The sequence below is a fragment of the Branchiostoma floridae genome, chromosome 2 (genome assembly GCF_000003815.2).
Source record: "Branchiostoma floridae strain S238N-H82 chromosome 2, Bfl_VNyyK, whole genome shotgun sequence".
NCBI classification, from domain to species: Eukaryota; Metazoa; Chordata; class Leptocardii; order Amphioxiformes; family Branchiostomatidae; genus Branchiostoma; species Branchiostoma floridae.
Window position 1 is genome coordinate 30,013,348 of NC_049980.1, and position 27,258 is coordinate 30,040,605.

The window sequence follows — 27,258 nt, forward strand, 5'->3', positions numbered from 1 at the left end:
TATTCTCATTGCACAATATACTGTTAATCTTGAAATGCCATGGGTAGTTAAATGCCTACAACAAAATCATGGCAAAGCAAATCTCAATTTTCATTGTAATGCTGTATTACAGACTTAAAACAAAGAGAAAATCTCCTTTCCCCTCCTGCTGCAAAATGAAGTGTCCACATGTCCAACTGTTGTATGCTAGATAGCACCGGACATCAATACTGCTGCCTGGGTGGACCTTTGTACTATGGTGTTGCAATTTCAATGAAATAACTGTCACGCTCTTTCTTATCTTCTTTACCTACCCTATCTCCCTCTAGCATTTGGCACTTGTGTTGCAGTGCCACAACTATGCCTTTATTATTTGTAACACACCAGTAGAGAGCAGATACTGACTTTTAAAATTGTACATCGTAATGATTGGTTTGCTGTTCTGTGCAGGTTCCAGTTGCAGGCGCTTCTGCGGGTGGAGCTGTTCTCCGCGCTGTCTGACCAGCAGCTGATCCTCAACACCTCAGGGGATTCTCATAAGGGGAGGAGGAACAGCACTGAGGAAGGTTAGTCAGTCAATCAATCAATCAATCAATCAAATGGATTATTGGTAGAACAAGGGTCTGGCAGCCAGAGGCTGAATTGTGACTTGTTGTACAAGGGTCTGGCAGCCAGAGGCTGAATTGTGTCTTGTAAAAATTCAACATCTGTAATTAAGTTATAAGAGCTAAGCACACTAAAATGTAATTACCATTGAGGCTAGTATTGTTGTTATCAGAGGCAATCAGATATCACATCTGAGATCAGTATTGTTATAGTAGTGTTTGTATCACAGCAGTTATATAGTCATTTTGGTGATGCTGGATTGATGAACAGAATTTCAAAGATTGAGACATCACAGGTTTGACACCTGACTAGACGTTGGGTCCTTGGAACTTTTCTTCACTCCATTCAGGTGTGAAGTGGGTACCCAAGTTTGTTTGCAGAGGTGAGAGGTGGTGGAAGGACAGGGATAGGCCTTGCTTGTAATTTCTAATACTCTCCCCAAGACACGGTGAATTCAGAACCCACTACTGATACAATGTCCAAAAAATCATTCTTTCAGTTAATGTTTTGTTTTGCACTAACTGTTTCAGATGGGGATGACACAGACGATGAGGATGATCTGAAGTTGAGTGAAGAGGAAGAGGAGACAGTGTTGGAGATCTGTGACCTCCTCAGGCCCATCTCTTTTGCCACAGAGCCAGGCTACCTGGCTTCTTTGCTGGAGGAGCAGTTTGTCAACAAGTAAGTTTTTGTCAGGAAAAAATTCCAGAATAGAGCTTGAATAAGTGACAGTTTTAAAACACTTTGCTTCCTTGATACATTTGAAAGAGTTTTTATATAAAAAAAAATATTTAAAAAAAATAGCTTGAGTAACTTGAGCCATTTTAAGACAAACTGCTGCTTTGATAGTTGCATTTGTAAGAGTTTTACATGTATGTTCAAATTATATTTTCACTCAACTTTCCATATCAAAGAAAGCATATCAGGCAGGTGCGGAACGCCATGTTGTCCAATGTTCATCTCAATGTATTAGAGTCCAAAATTTCACAGCATTTTTGTGTTTTTTGGACAAGTTTTTAAGTACAGTACTCTTTTTGTATTCTTTTTGAGCTGTAGACATTGAGTGATCGTGAGTCTGAAGATCTTAGCATGCAATTGAGTTGCAAGCAGGGACACCAACACAGATACAGCTATGACAACACCTGACAACACTACAGGGGTATAGGTTTCAGCTCTTAGAACCATGTATTGGAATTGCAGGTGCATTTTTGTCAGAAACTTTGGAAGCAGAGTAGTCAATGGAAAATGAATGGATTTCCATGATTGGAGTATGTTGGAAACTGAGATCATGGTGCACATAATAAAATGCAAAGTATGCAAATCAGAAGTGAATTTACATGTTCCCTTCTGTAACCACAGCTATGTCCATAACATGGAGAGGTTGCTGAAGGGAGTGTACAGAGAGCTGGGTCTGACCCTGCCTGACCTGCTGGCACCAGGACTGGACGAGAAACATGACCTCCCTAACAAAGCCTCCGTCGGCCCTCCCACATCGGTCACCTCTGCTGTGGACTCTGCATCCTCGGTCAGCTCACAGAGGTATATACATGTATGGTGCTGCAGGAAGTTCTTCTGTATATGTAGATGATACAGAGTTGAACTAGAAATGCAACATTTGCGTGCAAATGCAGGGTATTTTACTCCAATCCACCATAGTACAAAAATAGGAAACCACTACAAACATTCGAACAAAGATTTCTTCGTTTCACAACCTTGTTTTGATTCTTCCGTAGACATTTTGGCGACTGTCTGTCGTCTTCATCAGCACAGAATGAAACAAAGCATTATCGGTGCAATGTGAACTAGACAGAGACAGTGTAATACGAACCTAACCTATTGTATTGTGACCTAATTATTTGACATGAAATGTTCTCGAACGTGATACGTTAATCATCCACCACAAACATCGGTTACAAAGTCCACAACCAGGAGTTTGCAAACCCCAGACCCGAGCATAGACCTCCCAAGCATTTGAAAACTTGGCTATCTGACAGTGAAGTATGCAGTAGGGAAGATTTCTGTAAAGTTGTTCCTATGATAAGACATCCTTTTCCAAGGCACTGATTTAAGTATTTTTTTGTTGACCAGACATTGAAGCTAGAGAAGATGACAATGGTTGAATAAAGTTATGATTAAGTATGGATGATACAACTGCTTTCTCTTGAATCAGGGGTTCCCGGCGGTTTGTGAGGAACCCCAGTCTGATGGATGCTGGCCAGAAGAAGGCGATCCTCGTACCTGTGGCTCCTGCAGACAAGGCAAAAAAGGTACCCCTTCATACCTTGAACATTCTTAGTTACATTTCTTACAATCTTCCTGGATAAGACAGCCAACCTGCCAGTCGAGTGCACTGCTTCTTCCAGTCCTACATGACTGCTTCTCGTTGAAAATTCATTTCATCATACACGTTCTTGTATTGTGGCATGAAACTCCCTGCACTTGGTTTTTCAGAGTAAAAGGAAAAGGAGGAAGTCTGGCAGTACCAGGAAAAAACGTTCTGATCCTGTTGTTGTGAAAGAAGAAGGTAAGAATTTTGTACATGTTTAGTTCTAAAAGCTAGAGGTGCATCTGTGTGGCCTAATGGTTAGAGTGCTGAACTGGAAACCAATTGGTCACCATGCCCCAATGTTGTACCTTTGGGAAAGGCACTATACACCACTTTCCATGACGTAGAGTGAAGCCCACTGAGCCCCTGGGATAATCTGTCTAAAAGTATATCAAAAAGCGCACACTGATTTGGTGCACTGGTGTGAGAACATCTGCACCTTTGTCACTAAGAAGTGAGAATATTAAGTGCCTATTCCTTCTTTGGAAAATGATAATGCACAGATTTGTTTGTAAACATAACATTTTTTTGGTTTTAAAACAGTCTTTGATACATATCATAGGAAAGGCAAAGTGTTTTTGAAAACAGTTACAGTATCTATGAAAGGAACGTATCAACTGTCAGAGGTCTTTGTATTTTTTGTTTCACTTCCCCTTGTTTTGAGAGTTACTGACACCACTGTTCCTGCATCAGATCTGATGTAAGTGAAGTGAAGACAGTCTGTAGCCCTGTTTTGTGAGACTCTGACACCACTGTTTCTGTATAAGATGTAAGTGAAGTGAAGACAGTCTTTAGGTGACAGAATCGTTTTGTGAGACTTAGATACCACTGTTTCTGCATCAGATGTAAGTGAAGTGAAGAGAGTTCGGAGGAACCTGAGCATGCTGATGGACGGGAGTCAGTCCCCCAGTAAGCTGACCCGGCGTGCCTCCATGCCCGCCCCCTGCGCCCCCAGCCCCAGGAAGAGTCCGCGCAGGAGCAGCACCAAGAGGGTTACCACACCCAGAGGTAGGGTTACCACATCCAGAGGTAGGCTATTCAATGTTTCAAAAAGACGACACAACGGCATGCTCCTAAATGGAAAGAAAAGTCAGCAGTTGTTGATCTGCTTCAGCAGGAACATACCAGTTCCCCCACCGTTATCTCTAGGCGGCGAACTTGTGCCAGTCACCAGTGTGGCAAAGGGTCTCGGTTTTATATTTGACAACAGACTTTCATGGCGGGACCATGTGAGAGCAATGGTTTCAAAAGCATCAAGCAGGTTACACTACCTTCGTCTGCTTACAAAGCAGGGCATGAGTGTGTACGATCTCATACAGGTGTATCTCTCCCTCATCCGCCCCATTCTAGAATATGGCCACGTTCTGTTGGTTGGTTGTAGTGAGGAGCAGGCAGCTAGCATGGAGAGGGTTCAGAGGCGCACCCTCCGGATTATTTCATGCGGCGGCAGGCGCTCCGTCCCAGAACTGCCTTCCCTGAAGGAGAAAAAGAGAAGCAGCTGCTGTTTCCCTGTTCAAAGCAATGCTGCACCCTGATCATGAACACCCACTACACGACCTGGTGCCTGCCCAGAGACTGTCAGCTACTGGAAGAACACTAAGAAACAGTCAGCACATCTCAGTGCCATTTGCCAGAACGAAAAGACTGAAGCAGTCTTTCGTGCACTGTGCCGCCAGACTGTATAACAATTCTGCATAGCACATTGCGTGTTTTGTTTAACGTTTTGACTATGACCGTTTAGCAAAATTATTGTACATATTGTACCCAATTCAGGGAGGCTTGTATAGCTCCCCCTGCCCATGTACTTTTGAGGAATGATAAATAAAGTTGTTGAAGTGACACAAGAAGTGTAAGAGAAAAATATTAAGCAGGCTAAGTCCGTAGGCCCGATTGCCTGGGGCAAATGAAAGCATCTATTGAGCCAGTGTGATTTTTCCATGGGTAGATTTTAGTCCCCAAACCTAACAAACTAACAGTTTGAACTTGATGTAGTAGCAGCAATGTAGTAGGCATAGCACCAAGAGGGTTACCACACTCAGTTGTAGGCTAATGAGTGTTTCAAAAAGACAAAGAAGCCATGTTTCTGCAACAAAAAGTATGGACAAAAAGACATGTCACATGAGAACAAGATGCTATGTAAGTAGGGTTAGAGCCTAAAAAGTGCATGTCTTACATGTTTTTTGTACCATACTTATCTGATCAGGCCAGTGAGAGTTTTCAATGCGTGCAATTTTTCCATCTTTAGATATTGGTCCACAAACGTAACTCACTCAGTAACAGGACATCTTGATGTGTTACACTTCAAGGTGGTTAACTAGTTATGTGATGGGAATGCAAATGAAAAGTAGCACAGGCGTGGCTTTGTTGTCGCTGGCGGGCTCGTCACTTCCTTACACGCTGGCACAGTGCTGGCAGCGTGATGAGGGTCGTGCTTCTCTTTGACACGTGGACTTGAAAGAGATATTTCCAACAATAATAATCCATGCAAGAAACTAGCATTTCTAAAGAAATTACTTCATATATTTTAGCAATACTCGAGCAATGTTTGAAGAACAATGCCTACTGAGAAGGGATAACAGCTTATTGCATTTGTCTGTTAGCAGTAAGTTATAAATTTTCGGCCCTACTACTGTGTTCTTTACCAACAATGCATTTCCTACCGTACTTGACCAATTGGGCCAGCATGATTTTTCCATGGGTGCAATTTTTCCTTTGGTAGATGTTGGTCCACAAACGTAACACAGTAACAGGTCTTATCCAGCTTGTACTTAATGTTCTAAACTGGTGTTTGGCAATTTATGGGTGAAACAATGTCAGGGCTTGAAATACATTTTTCTGCATACCTGCACTGGTGCAGTTAACATTGAAAATTACCTACATCGGACAAGTTTTACCTGCACCACTCTGAATTTAGCAAGTATGGATCATACTAAACTTGTTCAGGAACTGTTGCTATTTTTTTCTTTTATATTTTATACGTGGTAGCAGTCAATGCAGCTAATAACAATCCACATACACCTACATTACAGGACATTTATGTATAAAACCCAGTACATGGACCAGTGCAGTTTAGGTGTAGGTAGACACCAGAAATACCTGCACTGCATCAATTTTACCTGCACTAACCTGCATATGAAGGTGGTATTTCGAGCGCTGAATGTGAATGCAAATAAGAACGTACGTGTTGTCCCTACCAACCATGCAGGTCGGCATGTACTGAAGGACAACACGGTGGAGGAGACCCCTGCCAAGAAGCAGCTGTCCAACGCCCTGTGGCAGAAACAGGAGAGGGCTCGTCTCCGCGCCAGGACCAACTCCGAGGTGTTCGTCGTGGGCGAGTCTCCGGTCAAGCCGCTCACTGCACCAGGTAGGGACCTGGGTCTCGTGTCTGGGAATTTTCCAGTGTTCTGTGGTGCAAGTGTAGGATGCAGACCCCTTTGCTTTGCCTCCAGTTTTTGGCTCTGGAAGTTCAAACTTTACCCAGTCATGCTGTGAATTGCGTCATCATTTTGGATGGGGAAGTTGAAGTTGTTAGTCCCATGTATGCATGTCTTCATACATTCAATTTATTAGCATAAAAGAATCCAACAATATTTGACAACTGTTCCCTCTCAAGTTCTTCAGGCAAGCCCAAAGAAATGTTATCAAATACTAGTATGCTATCTGACCTGTGGGTACAGTTAATGTGTAGTAATCCCTCGATACTTTTTGTTTCTTTTTTACAGGTACTGAACCATTAAGAAGAAGTCCCAGGAAGCATGTGTCTAGTTTCAGGAGAAGGCCTTCCTTCTATGACCCCAGCAAACGTTCTCGGTATGTGGTGTCTGCCCAGAGAGTGGCCAAGAAAATCCGCGGCTGCAACACTTCACCGATAAAGATAGACTTCACCTCCCCACGGAGGACACCCAGAAAGTCTCCTGCCAAGTTCCTCCTGTCAGAGTTGCTAGGATCTGCTGGTAAAGACAGTCCCAGGAAGAAGACTCCTGAGTTGAGAAGAACTCCCAGGAAGACAGGGCGCAGTGCAGCCACAAATGAAGCGGTAGTTGCACTAGAGACACCAGAGAAGAATTTCAAAACGCCTACAAAGAGAGGGAGCAGCGGTCGCAGCTTCACACCAAACAAGAGTAGGAGGACACCTTCAAAACCCCTACAGACCCCTACAAGAGGACAGTCACCTTTCAGATCGCCATCTGCTTCAACACCTCCAACAGGAACACCCTCAAAGCGACGGAATCCAGGGATAAATGAAATGAACAGAACGCCTCAAAAGATGGTTCGTAACACGACAGACTCTCCAAGTAAGAACCTTCGGTCTATGAAGCACATCTCTGCTGTATCTAGCCTTGAAGAAACAGTCTTGCACGTACCAGAGACAGTGACCAGTGACCTGTTGATGACCCCTTCAAAGAGAGTTAGGCTGGAACTACTGTCCACCGGATCCTCTCCCAATAAAACGAATCAGCCCCCTCCTCCATCAGCAACGCCCAAAAAGGGAATCCTGAAATCTCCTTGCAAAGTTTTCCTCCAAAACACTAATACAGAAAACGCTGACGTCCTCAGACTGTTCCCAGGAAGTGTTGCAGACTCACTCAACAAGTCTCCTGCCTTCAGCACCCGTTCTAAGCTCCCTGACACCCCACCGCAGGGCTGTTCGACCTCCCAATTCTCTACCTCACCAAAAGATGCCAAAACAAGAACTCCGGACTCCATCAGCAAGTGGCCCCGGAAGAAAAGGCCCACAGACTCATCTCCTGTGCAGAGCTTGAACACACCAAAGTCCACTACCACTACTCCCTCCCCAAGAACCAAGACCCTGATGGGAAGGCTGGAAACAAGTTCTGCACTAAGAAGGTCTCCGAGAAGCAGGAAACCCAGCAGGGCAAGAGGGAGACTAGATGTGGGTGAAAAGACAGAGACAACAGATTTCTTGGACGATATTGAGGTAGTGAATAGGATGGTAGAAGACATACCAACTTTTGACCAGGCAGAGAAAAATAAGGTCCCTTCTACCTCACCTCTGTCAGCAAAAGGTCTGCTTGCGCTTACACAGTCACCAATATTGACCAACATGTCGTCACGCAGAAAACGTACGCCCTCAGGATCTTCTAAGGTTACAAACTTAACATGCAGCATAAGGTCCCGGTCCAAGTCACCAGATTTTGGCAGTTGTAGTCAGCAAAGCGAGTCTGCGGGAGGGTGGTCACTGTTAATGGGAAGAAAGAGGAAGAGAAGTGGCAGTGGAGGACAGCATAACGATATCGGTGGCCCTGTGGAAGAAGATGTGTGGGAATCTTCTAGAAAGAAGAGCCGGACTGACTTCGGAAGTAGTCCGGAGGAAGGTCTGAGGAGCAGGAAGAACAGGCTAAGCTTGAGTAGGAAGAAAAAGCTGCAGATGGAAATAAAAGGCAAGTCAGACAGCCAAGAAGTCGACATGGATGTCAGTGCTTTGTCGTGTGCAAGCCTCGACATATCCTCTGCTGATGAGGATGTGTTTTATTCTGTGGACAATTCAGCAGGAGTAAAGAAAGGTGGGGTTGAGACATCTGAGAGTGCAAAGCATCGATCAAGTCAGGACAAAGATGCGACCAGTAGTCACAGTAGTCTCCAGTGCACGCCACCAGTCAAGAAGAAATATTCCTCGGCTCCACTCTCTGCACATGGCCTGCTGAAGCTAACACAGTCCCCGCTTCTAACAAGCAGACATACCAGTGACAGCCCTAAGATGCCTGCAAGAGAGACATCCATGTCTCGGAGTAACTCCTCACTTCAGTCGGAAGACGTGATCGATTACATCTCCCCTCCTCCAAGTCCCCAGCATGGAGAGAGTACTAATAAGTTGTCTGTATTTGGATCCCCTCACAGAGAGTCACAGAACAAGGACAGACAAATGTCACCCTCATCCAGCATGGGACATTACCTGCTGTCATCCTCCCCTCCCACCAAACAAAAGGTTTCCTCTACAAGTAAGGCATCACCTCGGAGCAGGAGAACTTTGTCCAGGTCAGGGGAGACTCTGCTAAAGTCCAAGGTTTTACAGAAGTGTCCAACTGCATCTTCAACAGTTTCAAATTCTAGTTGGTCCTCTCCAAATAAGAGTGAAGGAAGTAAAACTTTATGTACTTCTTTGAGAAGCCCGAGGCTTCGCATTAAGACTCCTCCCCAGTCCAGTGAGCCAACGGCTTTAAGGAAGTCACCAAGAAACATGAAGAAAGCCGGCGCAAAGAGAAATCTAGGACAGCTGTACAGACCAAAGGATGAAGTACCACAGGAAAATGTGAAACTGTGCAGGAAGAAGTCTGTTCAGAGTTTATGAGTTTTAACCTTCCTCCTACGTGGGGTTTACTTAGGTGCACATTTGTGTGTGTCAGCAGTATGCAGGTTAATTGGAGTAACACGAAAAAGATTGTATATTTGCTTAAATCTCGTATCTAACCATGTTTTTCAATTCTTTTAGTTTGGAGATACAAATTGTGGCATGTATCCACCAAATTTTGACTAGGAATTTCAAATTGCTTTCACTGAGAAGACAAGGTAAGGACAGCTTTATTGGTTATTATCAGTTTCTAAGCCACCTTATGTTTTTACTCAAGCCAACTCCTGGTTCCTACATGTATAATGAATTGTTTTAAAAAATTACCACTTTGCGGAAAGAACAGCATTCATACAGTCGTGACCAATAAAATAACTAAAATTCAAGACTAAATTTCTAAGTTGTAAAAAATATTTTACTTGAATATCTATATTTTGAAAACCGAGTTGTATTTGTAGGTATAAATGTAGATATTTATGTGGTAGGGGTTAAAATTTCTTAATTCTGTGTTAGGATACTGAAAGAAAGAAGGCAGCAAACTATTTCAAACCTCACATTTTGGATGTGTAGATGTCAATGTCTATATTTGATATGAAATGTTACAGTAGTTATTTCATTTTCCAAGTAATAACTTTTAATTATATTCTTTTAGGCAAGTCAGTCATGTGGCGTATAAACATCTTTGCAATATTCAACTACATGTGTATGATTAGCCAATTAAAACAAAATATTCCTAGTATTTTAGTGATTACTGATGGACTTTTTTTGTTAGGATACAACTCTTTCGATAGATGATTCTTGAATACTAGTACGTCGTTTTCCTATACAAATATCAGTCTGTTCTATTCCTTGTATAGAGAATAAAGATGTCTTGTACTATCAGTTACTGCACTTGTTCAGTATTCAAACACACACTTTGAACATCTCAGTGAGTATATAGTGCACCTTTATTCTGGAAGCTGTACTATACAATATCTGTTGTATATATATATACAATGACTAACAAAATGCTGTTCGTCATATCTACAGTATAATTCATTCGTAAAAAGAATAACCTTAAAAGTTAATGCATGGTAAGATAGTAAATGCTAAACTTTCTTCCAGCAAACTTTCAAAGACCACTGTCGCCTTCTTCGGGATCCAATCACCAAAGACCAATCACTTGTATGATGATTTAATACCTCCATAACAGATAAGCTTCCATGATAGCATGGTGAGATAGATTGCCAGGAATTGGTCAACATTGCATCTGAACAAGATACATTGTATTTCTGCCTAAGAATGTTGGACAATATTAAAAGCTATAATGTACATTGCTAAAATAAAGAACTACACAAAGTCATTTGTATATGCATGTACAGGTATATTCACAAAAGTCATAAAACCTCTTCATAAAATGTGTCATACCAATTACAATGTTCCAGCATGTGAAACAAAACTTGACATAACACTATAAACAGCAGGCTGAACCTTCTAACACGTTTTCTGGACTAAGGCACTTCTCCAACTGGATCTCTTTTGCATATCAATTTATAGGACATAAACATGCTTTTCAACAAAGTGTCACTAAAGAAAGGTAGTGGATTCTGCCTGATAGTTTCCCAAATCATATCCAGCTGCTAGTGAGTAATAATTGGTATTTGGCATATTACTAAACCTAGATTGCAATGCACTCAAAGTCTACTAGGGGGCAATTTAGAAGCATGTTCGTTCTTCGGCAAGTGTAGCATAAGGCAATGTGTACACATGTATCTTCACAAAAGTCAGTCACAGAAGAAAACATGTTTGTAATTCAATCTTCTTTTGCACATATACAAGAAACATTTGGATTTTGAATGGCCGTCCAGATTGACACTAAGACTTAGTGTCCGTTTTATTGATCTTTAGCTGTTTCCCCTGCCTTCTTCATCGGTGGTGACCAGTAGCTTCAGCCTGGATAGATGGTGCAGGGCCCTGAAACATTACCAACAAAAACAGGTTATACATCATGTACATCTGAGGTCACAGACTTTTTAGGCCATAGGGACTGTGGGTTGTTAGTCCACTAAGTCAAGCTCATGATGTTGAAAGGCATAGAAAATCTCTCCTTCCAGTAACCATGCACACCTTTTTACCTCCCCGATTGAACAAACATCATCTAGGCAGGAATTGATCCCTGGCTTCATCCCATTTATGCTATGTAGACCATTACCCCACAGTTATTGACACCACTTACATGTACATGCACAACAAATGCAAACAATTAACAATGTAACTGCTGTTCAAAACAAAAGATAAATGAATGTCATGTTCTAACATGTTACCAGGAATCATTCGTAGCACCTGCAGAGCTGAATACTCACCTGCCTAAAGACTGTGCACCAGGTTCAGTACGGAACTGCTCAGGGCTTCCCTCAACGGGGGAGGGAATGTCTGTATCTTCCCCCAGATAGGTCTAAACAAATGAGAACAAGAAATAAGAGAAATGGAGATACATCGATGAAGGTTAGAAATCCAGGTAATAAGATACATGTACACCAAAGAGCAGCTACTCAAGCAACTGGAAATGATTTTGGAAACGGTCCGACAGGGAATGAAGTTACAATAACAGTACGTCACAACAAAAACTCTTGTGTCGTGTTCAGTTGGAAGTTAATGGAGCACAATTGCATGTGTATGGCAAGTGCTGTGATTTATATGATCTCTTCATGAGGCCACAAACTTTTGGTTTCTGTTTTTAAACAGTGCTTGTCATATGTATTCTGAAAGTGGCAAAATTCTTTAGGGCCCCTCCATCATAGTATGAGACTGCAGTCAATGGCGCTACCGCAAACTTATAACCAGTGCGAACGCTCCATTTTCCCGCTACCAAGAAAGTAAATCCCCGCGAACTTAAATGCATTTACCTACCATTTACAGTGGCCTAAGTGCCTAGGCCAGTGACTGGCCCCTTGCTCCCTCCGTGATATAATTATGTACATGCACAAAATGTACCTGTTCGTCTTCGCTGTGATCACTCCCCACCCTGTTGGCCAGCCTGGCTGTGGAAGCCTGAACTGACTGCATAGAGAACAGCATGTTCTTCAGGGCCTCCACTGGACCTGGCTGTTCCCCTCCAGTCAGGGTCTCCTCCTGCAACCATGCAGAACAAGGGATTGGTTTGGCATATACATTGCACATGGATGACAAAGTATGAACTAGTACAGCCAGTGATGGAATCAAAGGGCACAACCTACAGCATCAGAATGGCTGCAACCAACCAGGGAGCAATGGTATAAAATATAGGTGTGAACCTCTCCTATCATCCTTCAGTGTGTAACCTAATTTATTGTAGCCTATCAGATGGCAGTGTAATCCTGGGATATGAAATAACATGAAGCCATAATGCCATTCCACAAAAAGCTCAAAAAACCTTGATTTGAGCTCGTCAGCTACTGTCATATTGATGATTCTAAACTTGCTTGAATTCTGACGAGGGAAAGTGAATTTGCCTTGTCAGATGATCCCAGAAGCTATTTATATTATGATTGGTAATTATATCTACATCGAGTAGTTACAATCTCGCTGCATAACATTGAAATTTGTGACATTCATTTGCATATAAGGGATAAAAGATATTCAGTACTTCACAAAATAAACATACTTGTAGACATCTGCAAAACTGTGTTTGGTGTCTACTCGATCTTGACTGTTGGATTATGACGTCCACTAGGTCTGGTCTAGTTATCATCCATCCCCTTCCGATGCCAGACAATCCTCTATAAAGTTGTCTATAATGTTCTTTTTCCTCAAGAATCTTCGGTTGTCCCTGTCCCAAGCACCCATACACTCCTGCATGAACTGCCTGATGATGTTGGGAGAGGTGGAAGTGGAGGAACGCACCTTGCTTTCTGAGTGGTCCTCATCCATAACATCATGGAGGAAGTCACCGATGATTCCCGTCCTCTTGTTTCCTCCTAGTCTTCTGTCTCTGGTGTTGTTCTGTTTGTTGATGGGCTGAGGTTTTCTGCTGTAACATTAAAAAATCACTATGGTTAAAAAATGATTTGCCAGACTTATAATATTACATATTAGCCTAGAAGAGTGCTTGCTTTGAATTCCAGAGGTTGTAGGTTAATATGTAAAGACTTTTATCTCTGCTTGGCTTTCAGCATGAATGAGAAAGACTATGGTTAAACACACACCTGTATCAGTGAACTACTAGTAATCCCCAGTGCTGTAGTGCTTGTACAACTGTGTGGTCTAAGGGCTATATTATGTAGAAACAGAGATGGGTACTGCCCTATATACTGAAGGGGAAGGATCTTAAAAATCAGAAATAGTATCCCTGCTTCAACAGTCAAATTCATGTAGGGCAAACTTTAACAAACCAATCAAGATCAGTGCTGAAAAATCTGGATCTGGAAAAATATGGGGCAACACCCCTCTTGTTGGGGTAAAATTCCCAGGGAATGCAATGTTGAAGGTGTATACAAAATAAGTACTTACAAGTTGGTGTGTCTTTCCCATGGTCTTTCTTCACTCAGAATCTCTTCTGTGTCCGGACTGCCTCCTCTGATATTGGCTGGCCTGAGCTTTGGTTTCGGCAGAGGCTTGTTCAGCACTCTTTCCGCCTTGCTCAACAAAGCTTTCACCTTGGAGTCTATCACATAGGAACAACACAAAAAACATTCACACATTTCACTTTTACATTTAGTAGAGTTTACAGCTTAACAATGCAAACAAAACACAAGCATAGGCTGTTGCATGTATCCACCCTGTTCTAGCATCAGTCCACCTCACTGAATGCTTCCCTACCGAATAGTCTGGTACCCATTTACATATAGAGAGAAACGATTTTCATTTAGATATTCAGGTATCTTAAATATACTTGAGAGCTGTGATTGGCTCCAAGTTGCATGGTTCAAACAAGCATTTTAAATTTGATTTCAGTTAATACTGATTATAAATTGATTTTATACCCAAAATGATAAATGACGTAAGGGTCAAAATTTATGTTTAAATGGGAGAAGGTGCAAGACCATTTGTCAGGGAAGTAATCAGAGGAGCCAAACCTGAGCTACATTTACATGTAGAATATACATTTGTAGGAATGATACCTCAGGCTACACCAAGGCTTGAAATGAAGAAATTTCAATAGATCGACACCAGGAATGACCCACCTGCACTTCTACTTGAGCTTGTGCTGTTTTTCCTGCTGGCCGTCCCACTGTGGATGCCTGATGTGGATGGACTCAGGTTCAGCAGTGGTACGGGAGGTTGGACCAACAGCCCGTCCGTGTCCAGGGAGAATGCCTCATCCCTGGAGGGGCTTGTTCTACTGGATCCTCGTGGCCATTGAAGGAGCAGATCATTCGTACTGCTTGAGTCTGAACCGTCCGACCAATAGATGTACTTGCCTTTCTGTCTGTTACTTCTCGACACGTGTTTCGAGCTTGCTTTTAAAGGTTTACTGTTTTCTTGTCTGAACGACACTGTTTTGTCTCTCCCGCTTCTGAACTTGTACGACATTGGTCTGGTCAGTCTCTTGGGAGATATCCTTTTCCCCAAGGCCTTTCTGGTGTCTAGGTCCCTGCTGTTGCCATTGAACATTGGCTTCTTGAACACTTCGGAGTCACTCATGACAGGTTTAACACTGTTCCAGGTTCCTTCACTGCTTGCCATGCCATTGTCCCATCCATTTGGATGCTGAGAACCCTTCAATCTCCTATCCTCCTTATAAAACCTAAAGTCCTTATCCCCCTTTCTACTTGCTTCCCTGCTATTAGTGGCTACCATATCTCCCTTCAACCTTTTAAGTCTCGACAACTCTTTCTTTATCCCATTCTTTTCTACAGTTGACAACAGCTTGCCGGCATTTTGTGATCTCGACTTTGGAGTTGACAGTGAATCATCTTCTAAGTCTGTCCTACTCAGTGCCTGGGGTTTACGGTCCATTTCCCCAGACAGAAGCGCATCAACAGATGGGTAATGTCTGAGATAACTTCTGCTTTCCTCACTAGAAATTCCTGGGTTCAGTGGCAAGTCTGTCAAGTCCGATCTCGCGGCGTTCGTCACACTACTTATCCCCGACACATCCAATTCTTTCAGCCAGCCTGGATACTTTCCCTTCCGCCTGTCCAGTGCAACAGAAGCAGAGCTTGGTCTTTCTGCGGCGGCGTATCTATAAGCATCGTCAGCCTCGGATGTGGCCCTTGTTACGCTACTTATTCCTGATACGTTAAGGTCCTTCAGCCAGCTTGGATACTTCGGCTTTCCCGACGGAATAGGTCCGGATTGAAGTCTGTGTACGTTTCTATAAGAGGGTTCTCCTGTTTCACTACTTTTCCTTGTGACACTGCTAACTCCCGAGACATCCAGGTCTTTCAGCCAACTGGGATATCTGGGGCGATCGAGGGGTAACGATCCAGACCTCCTCCTGAATTTCTGGTTGGAGAAGTCCTCCGGAGCAGACCGACTCGTGAGCAGCTCTGTCTCCTCAGCAGAGTGGCTCTGTCTGTACCTCCCCACCCCACCCGATCTACTGGACTGAAGGTACAGGTCTGTGTCCTCTGAGGAGTATCCGCTCGTGTGGTATCTACCTGTCTTTGGTGGTACGTAGCTGCCGTTCCTGCTGCTGGAGGATGCAAACGTGACGCCTTGAGGTCTGGAGATGTCATCCAGGCTGGCGGAGGCATTGAGCCTGGTGGGGTACCTGTCAAGGGAGGAGTGTGGAGTCCAATGTTTGGACGTGACGTGGGAGGGAGCAAGGATCAAAGCGTCGGTGGCCAGACTGTCTATGTCGCTGGGGAGGTGGCCGGCAACAATGGAGCTGCCTGGCAGAGGCGACAGCTGACCGCTGGACTCGTCGTGTAGCACTTTGGACGTCTCTATCAAGGCCCGGGCTGAAGAGACAGAAGGGATCATTCAGGAAATTATTAAGTATTTGTTTAGTGTTTGCAAGACAGAGGTAGGGAAACAAGACATCTCCTGCAGACACACTGGAGCCTTTGTAGGGATTGTGTATACAGGATGGTTTGCAGAATGTATTAGGGGACTCAAGCAAAATGACTTACTGCCACAACCCAACAAATTGGCAGACAATGAATTGACAGAATCTAATCGAGATTGACAGAAGTACACCCTTTTATACACTAGATTAGATTCTTCTATTAAGTATGAAAGGAACAAGACTCAAGACAGCTTTCAATTAGAAATTATCAGGTCTTGGAGATGAAATAATGAGGTCCTGGAGTTGAATTGCCTCCAATGACCTTAACAAAATAACATAGGAGATCAAGATACATGTACTTGTTTCTCATGAATGAAAACTGTCCCACCTCTCTCTCTTTCCGAGTCTGCTCTTCGCATTTCTTCATAAGAAGCATCAATGAGGGCCTTTGACGACAAGCTTCTCTCCCCTCTGTGGTGGTCATGTTCTTTCCTTGCAGTGGATGTAACTGTCAACTTCTGAGGGAACGGCGACAACGTGCTAGAGCTAGACTGTTGTAGGTAGCTCCCACCGGAACTTGATTTATCGTAGTCTGAAATATATGCATCCAGGGCTGCAGACGCGGACTGAAACATCTTACTCTGGAACAGAATCGAGGATGAATTTCTGGAATGACTGGAACCATGTCTGGAGTTCGACGATAGGAGGTCTGTAAGCGTCGTCGTCTGGGACGTGTTGAGGCTCCGTCGCGAGGACCGCTTATCCGATGCATCTGCCATGGATCACAATGACAAAAGACAGCATTCACCGCCTGACAGGGTCCCTTTTCAGGAGGGCCACGGTTCTGAATCGGTACTGGCTTCACACGTCAGCGCAGCTGTTTGGCAACAGTGGTGTCCGTGTTACGGTATGTTGTCCCGTACAGAACACCGGCCCTCTGGAATGGCTGGAAAACAAGCGATAAGTGGCGAATGAGTGGGTGGCGGGCCGAAAGAAAGAGGGTGCATCTTAAGATGTCGCTAAAGTATCCTGCAGACCAAGGATGGCCTTGAAGGTACACAAACTAAATGGGGACTGCAGAATTCCCCATTGTTCAATGCTAATCAAATGACACGCTGCTTTATTAAAGCGTATCCCAGAAACGCCATCTTCTTTTTCTATAGCCTTGGCCGGTTCAAATATCGGATTTGAGAGGGTCTTGACATTGTCAAAGGTTATCAATTGTGTGCCAGTTGTGCTTTGATTTACGGGTTGGCGAAAAATGCTCAAACATTGACTACCACTCTCCGACTGTTGACTTTACGACCACCTTTGTTTGTCCGTTTAGGTTGGTACAAAGTCTTAGTGCAAGTTATGGGACCATGAGACTAGAGGCTGTGGAAGACCTACCTGTTCCTCAGTTTTGTCATTTCAAGGGATCATTTAGAATTTCCAAAATTTCAAGTAAAAGCTTTGGCACTGAATTTTTTAATCATAAATGAACAAATGATCTGACAGGTAGTGAGCTTTAGGACATGAAATTTGATACTATGACCAACCCTTTTGATGTCAAAAGCTGAAAGACACATGGACCGGTTGCGTGGCTAGCTTTACAGCAAAGTGCGCAAAACCAGACTAGTCCCTCAAAGTCTAAGACGTTATAAATACCAAAGGAATACTTTTTAAAGACTTTTGACGAACATTAGCATGTCATAGGGAACATTACAATGAGTCATGACAAGTAACATCTGCTTTACCACAAGACATCAGAAAAGAAAAAAAGGGTTACTAACAGACTTTAAACCTTTGTGGGATTTATCTTGAATCATAAATCACGAATCGCACTATGGATGTCATTATAAGCAAAGAAATCATCATAGAAAATGAGCAAGCCTTTATCTAGCTTGCCACTACAACCAATCCTTTAAAAAAATCAATAGTGGTTAAAACTATGTCTTGAATAAATCAACCAACCTCAAGCTTACATACTGGAAGTAGTACACATACACTTACTCAGGAACTGAACAATAATGTAACGTCGACTAATCTTACCTGAACTGAATGCTGGTAAATAAGATAATCTTCTGGCAAACTGTAAAAGGCAGGGTTCACTTCTAATCAAACCTATACACAGAACCTTATCTAAATCATTATGAAGCAATGACCCTTAAAGAAAAAGCTACAGACATGATTCAGAAATACTTTGTGTCTCCTACATTTGTGTCTCCTATACGCGGTTTTTGAAGGTTTACCCTAACACTTCCATGAACCTACCTGTCCTGCCGTTGGCTCAATACACGACTGGATTGTCGAGCTAAATGGCTCCCAACGGTCCTGAAAGACTTAGTCTCAACATAATTTTGAAAAGACAGGCCCTTATTGTTAATCCTATGGCAAACAAATGAACACCCCCCACTAATCCATTCACAAACATGGCCACAAAGTGGACAAGGCGTGATGACACAACCCCAATATACACAGAGCTGAAAGTAACCAAACTTCATGTTGGCGTCTGGGGCACGTTTCCTACCATACAGAATTCCGCCTGTCTCCGATAAAGTCTATATAAGCACGTAAGGTCTTGTTATGACCAATCACAAACACGTCTACAGTCTCTTTTCTTCACTGCATGATCTAGACGGGCCAGTATGGCCACTCCTGTATGTCAAAACTATGTAACTATTCATGTATTAAAGGTGTCTACTTACAACTTAAAAGGTTATCAAGACATTGCTAAATGGCCAGGAGAAAACCGAGGGCAACACACCCTAGAATCTTCCGGTCACTCCCACTATTTGTTACAGTTAGGTTACCGGCAGCAAATACTTAATGGAAAGGTTGACACGAACATCTACCCATTAGCGTCAACCAACACAGAGAGTTACCAGGGACATGTTGACCGTAACAAATATACCGTACTGACAAAATGTGACTACATAAAATACCAAACCTTCTTGCCTGGTCGATGACGGGTTGGGTGGCATGGTGGGTAGTTAATAGCTCAGTCATGCATCATTTCAAGGGTACATACGGTAAATAGGGCCTCATACAGATCCCATGTGCACACATTTACCACCCGCATTCTCGATCACCTCTTAAACCAAATACCAAAATGTGAGACAATTTGGTAGTGGTCTTGGTCCCAGTTTTACATGCACTCCACTGTTATAGCAAACAGCGTACATTCCTTCTTTAATCTTAAGGGGGTGATTTATATTACGCTGCTCTCAAGTAGGCTGAACTCCGGACTTTGGCAAATTTAGGCTAGGACCGTTGTATTTCATGAACTAGTAGTGTGCCGATAGAACTCACATGATGGTTGTAAATTGTGATGCCGGCATGTTCAAACTGAGTAAACCAAAAGATTGAATGATGTTGATATACATTTTGTAGATTACCTTTCTATATACATTTCCCCACCAGACTGGACTAATTACGGATGTGCTAACACGTTAATGTGTTAATACACATTCTCGCCATTAGTCTTATCGATGTTATCAGCAAAAATCCACTCTGTAATTGATCACTAATGATTTACTCTCCCATCAAGAAGATAAAAAAAAGAGAGTGGCGGGAAGTGGACAGGTGTGATAACCTCTACTGATGTGTCCAGAGCTAATAGGGCCAGTAAACAACTCAAGTCATCCGTAAACAGGTGAACAAAGCCCGCAGAGCCAATTACATGGTTGGCAGGTGAGATGTCACGGCAGGTGGGGGTGTATGCAACTGTACTGGACACTCGATGGGTTCAGGTGAACCTATAGATATGATAGCAATGTCCAGTAGCACCTACATGTAACTGTACTGGACACTCGATGGGTTCAGATGAGGCTATAATGATAGCAATGTCCAGTAGCACCTACATGCAACTGTACTGGACACTCGATGGGTTCAGATGAGGCTATAATGATAGCAATGTCCAGTAGCACCTACATGCAACTGTACTGGACACTCAATGGGTCAGATGAGCCTATAATGATAGCAATGTCCAGTAGCACCTACATGTAACTGTACTGGACACTCCATGGGTTCAGATGAGCCTATAATGATAGCAATGTCCAGTAGCACCTAAATGCAACTGTACTGGACACTCCATGGGTTCATATGAGCCTATAATGATAGCAATGTCCAGTAAGCACCTACATGCAACTGTACTGGACACTCAATGGGTCAGATGAGCCTATAATGATAGCAATGTCCAGTAGCACCTACATGTAACTGTACTGGACACTCCATGGGTTCAGATGAGCCAGTATAATGATAGCAATGTCCAGTAGCACCTACTGTACATGCAACTGTACTGGACACTCGATGGGTCAGATGAGCCTATAATGATAGCAATGTCCAGTAGCACCTACATGCAACTGTACTGGACACTCCATGGGTTCAGATGAGCCTATAATGATAGCAATGTCCAGTAGCACCTACTGTACATGCAACTGTACTGGACACTCGATGGGTCAGATGAGCCTATAATGATAGCAATGTCCAGTAGCACCTACATGCAACTGTACTGGACACTCGATGGGTCAGATGAGCCTATAATGATAGCAATGCCCAGTAGCACCTACATGTAACTCTACTGGACACTCCATGGGTTCAGATGAGCCTATAAAATAACTAGAGTTCAACGAACCCATCTCTTCGCCAAATAATCATGCCTTTATTCAAGACTTTAAGGTCTTATTCATGTATTACTAAATCATGCCTTTATTTAAGACTTTAAGGTCTTATTCATGTATTACTAAATAGTACCTACCCCCAAACCCCACAAATGCTACCAAAACAAGACCTGATTGTACAAGATGACCTGATAGCACCCCTGGTCAATCAGAATTTCAAGCTTTTCAGTGTCCAGCTCACGGCTTGTCAGTGTTTCCTCCAGTACAAACATCTGTCAAACAGATGTGTCCATAGATATAGGTCAAGTGAGATACATGTATATACAAAACAGTTTATTTCTGTTAATTGGCCACTGATTACAATTAAATGCATCTTTCCATGTAGATTATTATTTTAAGTACTCATTCTATCTACATACCAAAAAATCCTGATGATCCGTCAACACGTTCTCGAGTTATTCTCGTTCAAAGTTTGAAAGGAAATCGGTGCCTGCAGTTCCCAAAAAGCCGCTAGGGGGTCCAAACTCACAGCACTTACTCTCTGCCCCAAGGGCTATCTACCACTCAAAAATCATGACCACAGCATATCCAAAACACGAAGTGTCAAAAATAAAAGTTTTGCTGTAGTACCTTAGGCAGTCACTAGGGGGCCCATTATCGAACTTGACCTTCGTTTTCTTGACCCCCACCCACCTACCAAATATCATCAGGATCCATTCAAGGGTTCTCGAGTTATCTTGCTTACAGACAAATGCACTTACATACAAATCCCGCTACAGCGCCGTAGGTAAGAGCCAGGTAAACCATTTTCGCACTTGACCTTCCTCTCCAAAACCGCTACACACCTACCAAGTTTCTTGAAAATCGCCCAGCTAGATTTTGACTTATGCTGCCCAAAACAAACTGCAAAAAACATACCAAGCTCGCTGCAGTACCGTAGGAAAACGCCAGGTAAATCGTTTTCGAACTTGGCATTCCTTTCGACAACCGCTACACACCTACCAAAAATCACAAAGTTCCATCCACAATTTCTCGAGTTATATGCTGTTGACCTACATACAGACCCAAGTCGACAAAAACATACTCATCGCCATTGGCGAAGAGAATGATAGCAATGTCCAGTAGCACCTACATGTAACTGTACTGGACACTCCATGGGTTCAGATGAACCGTAGCAATGTCCAGTAGCATTGATAGTTAATGTTCCTGCCTTTTTATGAGTAAAATGAAGTACTGGTCCAGTAGCCTTTTGAGACTAAAGGGACAGTGGGCTGTTGTCCTCCAAAATTGTCTTCAGCTTGACTTTGTCTTACCTTGTTTACTATTGGACAATCCAAAATTGTGTTGCTCTTTTGTATAAAAAAATTATAGTTTCTTCCAGATCTCTTCAGTGTCACTAACGAAAGATAGTGGATGCTTTTTAAAATACATCTGACCGTTTCCAAAATCTTATTACCTAGAAGGATGTCTAACCTTCATTGATGTGTTGTCCACTGTGTAAAAGGTATTGGAAGGCAGATATTCATCGCTCTCCTTCAATATACATGCACCAGCTTTTGCCTCCCCAACTAAAGCCAGGTATCCGTATGCCCCTGGGTGGAGTTAGGAAAGTCATGCCTTAAAATTCTTAGGGATAGCCGGGAAAGCCCTGAATCAAGCCCACCCTGTGCGCTAGCCCAACCACATGGCCATTAAATGCCATATCTCCCAAATGACAATACCTGACAGGTGAATTTCGATAAAATACAACATACAGTAGTTCCAGTGTGTAAACTTGACAATCCCAAAAGGAGCATGTAAAACACATGTAACATATTGGAGGCATCATGGCTTTCTAGCTCCCTGATTAAGTAACAAGTGGCTGTTATTAGGAAGCCTGTTTGTAGCAAAAAAATGACGCTAGAAAAATGTTACAAAATTAAGTTTTACTCTCTGACTAAGCTTTAAACTTTTAAGTTTAAAGCTTAGTCAGAGAGTAAAACTTAAAACCTTTGTCATCACCAAATATATGCCTGAAGTAAACCTCTTGATTAATATATCCTGGTGAGTATTGCAATTTCAAACCGCTGGAGATTTGGAAATAGATTGAGAACTGTTGTTTCAGTCTAATCATTTAATCCTTTAATGGTACCTCACTTCTTTCTGGCAAAGTGGTTAATGACAAAAGCTGATCCCCAAGGTACAAAACTAGAACATTTGATGGAAACTGCGGGTTGGGAGAAAACATTCTAAGATCCACTATGTATCAGTTACATGTATACAACCAAGTCTAAAGGGCTTGTTTGCAATCACTAGGAAATGCATAAGGTTCAGAATGTATGATATTGTGCTTATGAAGTATATTTCTGGCCTATGTATTTTATAAAAAAAAGTCAACAATGTCAACTTATCCCATAAACACAACTGTAAAACTTAAGTATGATATAAATATGCATTTACAGGGCTCGAATTAACCACTTGCCCACCCCTGCCGCGCAAGTAGTTTTCTCTGTGCGCAAGTTGTTCAGAAAGTCAGGTTGCGCACGGCGCAACTTGATTTTTTGGGTAAACAAAACGATCCTTAAGTTACAGGCCCTTTACTAAAAGGATATCAGAAAATGTACACCCTGTTTTGGCGTGACGTAGTGCGCCTGGGCGCTGCTATTGGTAGAATATCTGATGACCCAACGCTGTGTTTGCGGGAAAAATCATGCAGTAAGGCATGAAACTTTGACAATGTAAATAAGAAAACTCATCGACTGCCTAATGTCCTTGCCGATAAGTACATGTACAGGCTTATTTGGAAGGTTTTTTTCTTGCTTGTTTGGTACAATACTGTCGATGAAATGCGAGAAAAACAGCTAGTGTGATGATGACTATACTGGGGAGGGGTGCACTGAAATGAACACTGTTTTTACAGATAATTGATATGTAGCTACTAGTAATTTGGAGAAAGTAACAACTTGGAAGTGGCGCAACCTGAAATGCTGATGGCGCAAGTTGGTTTTTGATTCAGGTTGCCACATGCGCAACCTGGCTAAAAAAAGTATTTCGAGGCCTGATTTAACAATTTCTGGAAGAAGAATTATAAACAGCTAGCAGATTATTATATGGACTTAGCAGAGCACTAGAGCTTAAAGGTACACATTCTGATATTTTGAGAAAACCTCACTGTTACATAGCGGATCATAATAACCCCAGCATTGAAAATGAAAAAAATCTTGAGATTTTGTGTTAAATCTCAAGATTTTTTTAAACAATCTTGAGATTTTTTCAAGACAATTTTGAGATATTTTTAAACAGTCTTAAGATGTTTCACAACAATCTTAAGAGCTATCAGAAAGCCTCAAGACTCTTTGATGTGATCTCAAGATTTTTTTTTATACATCTCAAGAGATGGGACTTTTTCAAAGCAACTTTTAAAATATCTTGAGCTAAGCATCTTTAACATTTTCCTAGAGTAAATATCTAATATATTAAGACCAAGGCAAAACCTCAAATGAAAATGATCAAATGATATCTCAGTAAACAATGTAACCCATATTATGAGGGTCTGATCCCCCTAGCTTATTACACTCAAAGCATTTGTCACAAGGCATCTGGCAGACCTAACATTGTAAGGGGCACGATTTAGTTGGGCTGGATAATGTCAGTCTATGCCCACTACATGTAGTTATCTGTTCCCTTCATTTGGTGGTGAACAAATTTGAAGAACAAATTTGTATATGTTATAACAGCTGCTTACTGGTACATACAAACCTGACAATTTGTTTTAGACAGGTGCATACACTGTATGGAGTCTTCTGGCTATATCAGAGTTAGTAATTGGGCAGACACTGACGAATTATTGTACAAAATTCAAACAGCATAGTACATGACTTGTACTAGTATGAATGACACCGAGCAGAAGATAAGGATGTGTGAAAAACCTTCTTATCTTTACCTTTCCAATCATACCATCACAGTATTTTTTGGTCAGTTATCGCTTATTTCATCAACATCTACAGGCACTAAGTAGTGCGTCCAGGTCCCATACAATGGCTAACAACATATGAAGTTTCAATATAAATTGAATGTCTTACCTTTGATTTATGGGGTTAAGCAGCAGAAATTGTACCCAACAGTTCAGAAGAAGATTCTAAATGAGCTCACACACCGAATCTTTCTGTGATCTATCCCATCGATACCACTGGGGCATCCTCAGTCAATTGTTATGGTAATTAGGCATAAGGCAGATGTTGAACAATATGGCACTGATAATCCAGAAAGATGGCAGAGATAGAGCATTTCCATTAGCAAATGGTCCTATAATCTGTGGGATCATGAAGTGACAGCACTGCTCTTTGGTATACAATATCTGTTTTCTTTACAAAGACGGGCCAGCAGTTACTGTTACAGTAGTGGAATTACAATCACAAGTCTGGTGTGTGATTCCAGAAAATAATATCATCAGGTTGGTAGACCATACGATATTGGAGATTTCATTTTCATGAAAGTCTCTTACCTGCTGACATTTTGATGTCTGTCAGACATCTTCCTTTAGAGCATCTAACTGGAGTTCTGCTTCTCGCCATGGAAAGTAGTTGATGTGGGTGGTGCTTTTGCGGCGAGAACACAATCCCAAATGTGGCTGAGTTTGTACCCCCCACGTCACATCCCCCCAGTGGGTAATTATTCTAATAAAATGTTCTGAGATTTACTGTTTCAATAGTTCATCTTTGCATTCTCAATATATGTAACACCATTAGTAAATTTGTTGATCTGCAAAGTCCTACCCAGTACAAACTCATGCCACCTATCTAAAACAACTGGTACTGCAACCAAGAAACAGGTACCACAGAGCTTCAGAAGTGCATTTTCCTAGCATTATTTGTCAACACATCCATTTTGAATTCTACAGAATAGACGTTGATCCTTATACATCAACCTTCAGGCAAGCTAGTCCCCAAGCAGATCCTACATATAACAGTGCTTGAAGATAGTATCAAAGCTGGAAAAGGAGTATAGCCAGCCAAAGGGTACTCAGTCAAACGGGCACCGGTGCCAGCTATACTCCTTTGCCAGCTTTGATACTATCTTTAGGCACCATAGGGTCTGCTTGGAGACTACAGGCAAGCATCACATTGTACATGTAGCTGAACCATTGGACAAGTCAAATGGCATAAGATCAAGCAGTACTGTGATTATCCAGAATTGACAGGAACAAAGAAACAAATGATAAACCTTTGATCCAGGCAGATAATGATACACTTAGCAGTGATTACATTGTACATCGAAAAAAAGAAAATATTACATAATGTCCCTGAGTATCTTATTTCATGCCTTCAAGAACTTACGGTTAGATAGAAAGAAATCATTATCATTACTACACCTTAATATGGGTGCTTGCACAACATGTTTTCAGTCCATTGTAAATGTGATGTATTCTCACCTCATACACTTTTCTTCCTTCTTAACTTTCTTTCTTCTACTTTTTTCTATTTCCTCTTTCCCTTCCTCCTTTTCTTCTACTATTTTTCTTTTCTTTTCATTTTCAAACCTGAAAGTAACAAGTGATTAGACCTGACAAATGCTCAACTGTGTTGATTATTCTTCTTGAGTTGAAAAAGCCCAAACTATACCAGGTCCTATATAATGTAAGCAATATATATACCACCATGTACGATACTGTACACTCCAGTAAACTCCTGCCTTTGTTGTAGAGTAAAGCAGGGAATTTCCTCATAGCCTGCCTCTTACCGACAGGTGTTTGAAAGGATACACAAGGTGTAACAAGCCAGGAGAGAGCTAATTGAAACAGATGGTGTTGAAAAATAAGTCAGGATCAAATTGCCAACAACATGACATCACCTTTTCTGACAGGACGTTTCTTTTACTAGATTTATTCTACATTATTTGCTATTTGGCGAGATAAGAAATATGGAAGGAAATGTTAAAAGCAAGTTCTATGCTGCATAAATTAAAAAAGATCAATATTTGAGATAGGCATACATGTAGCATAATACAAACTGCAAGATAAGCAAACAAAACCAGGGCCCCTCCCCACCTTTACTTCCAGAGATTTGAATTTCAGGCCCTTAGGCAAAACCCTTTTAAACTAGTAGATTTTTTTCTGGCTCTTAAGAGTGACAGTAGGCTAATCTCATTAGGAAGTTTTGCAGACAAACGTAGGCATGCCACATTACCTGAACTGTCACTCCGTTACTCACACATGAAAGGGCCCGACAGGTGACTACAGCAAAACAGTCCCTAGTTTACAATTTTGCAGGGATCTGCGAAATAGGTAAGATCTGTTGGAGAACATACCCTGGTATGCCGAACAAATTCTTAATATTTGTTTGGGTTGCCCTAACTGTGCTTAAGAACTTAAGGACGGTTAGGGCACGTCAATTTAAGTTAACCATCTTAAATCTGTTCACATAGTTACATTGTACATTGAGTGCCCTTACAACTAAAAGATACATGTATACTAAATGCAGCAACATTATAATGCTCAATGTATGCACACTTTTAAACATCTTAAAACATATCCAGGTATTCAAGACAT

General features: G+C 42.0%; 3 protein-coding genes across 8 annotated transcripts in view; 1 reads left to right on the forward strand and 2 right to left on the reverse strand.

Moving 5' to 3' along the window:
• LOC118409729 (3-oxoacyl-[acyl-carrier-protein] reductase FabG-like) overlaps nt 1-27,258 on the reverse strand; it is an 876,245-nt gene that overhangs the window by 382,490 nt on the left and 466,497 nt on the right. The window lies entirely within an intron of this gene.
• LOC118409140 (serine/arginine repetitive matrix protein 2-like) lies at nt 156-10,101 on the forward strand. The gene is made up of 9 exons (XM_035810008.1): nt 156-181; nt 430-545; nt 1,116-1,266; nt 1,945-2,124; nt 2,756-2,852; nt 3,037-3,109; nt 3,755-3,919; nt 6,117-6,278; nt 6,637-10,101. The coding sequence occupies exons 1-9, from the start codon at nt 156-158 to the stop codon at nt 9,222-9,224; spliced, it is 3,558 nt and encodes a 1,185-aa protein (XP_035665901.1). The 3' UTR covers nt 9,225-10,101.
• LOC118409689 overlaps nt 9,892-27,258 on the reverse strand; it is a 34,668-nt gene continuing 17,301 nt past the window's right edge. For 5 of the 6 annotated variants that reach the window (XM_035810913.1, XM_035810917.1, XM_035810914.1 and 2 more), the window contains 7 exons: nt 16,520-17,077; nt 14,363-16,084; nt 13,689-13,842; nt 13,083-13,209; nt 12,195-12,332; nt 11,564-11,655; nt 9,892-11,174 (listed from right to left, as the gene is read on the reverse strand). In XM_035810913.1, the coding sequence (XP_035666806.1) occupies nt 11,105-11,174; nt 11,564-11,655; nt 12,195-12,332; nt 13,083-13,209; nt 13,689-13,842; nt 14,363-16,084; nt 16,520-16,910 (2,694 nt within the window). In that variant the 5' untranslated portion in view covers nt 16,911-17,077 and the 3' untranslated portion in view covers nt 9,892-11,104. The remainder of the gene's footprint in view (nt 11,175-11,563; nt 11,656-12,194; nt 12,333-13,082; nt 13,210-13,688; nt 13,843-14,362; nt 16,085-16,519; nt 17,078-27,258) is intronic. The other variant, XM_035810918.1, reaches the window with a different exon arrangement.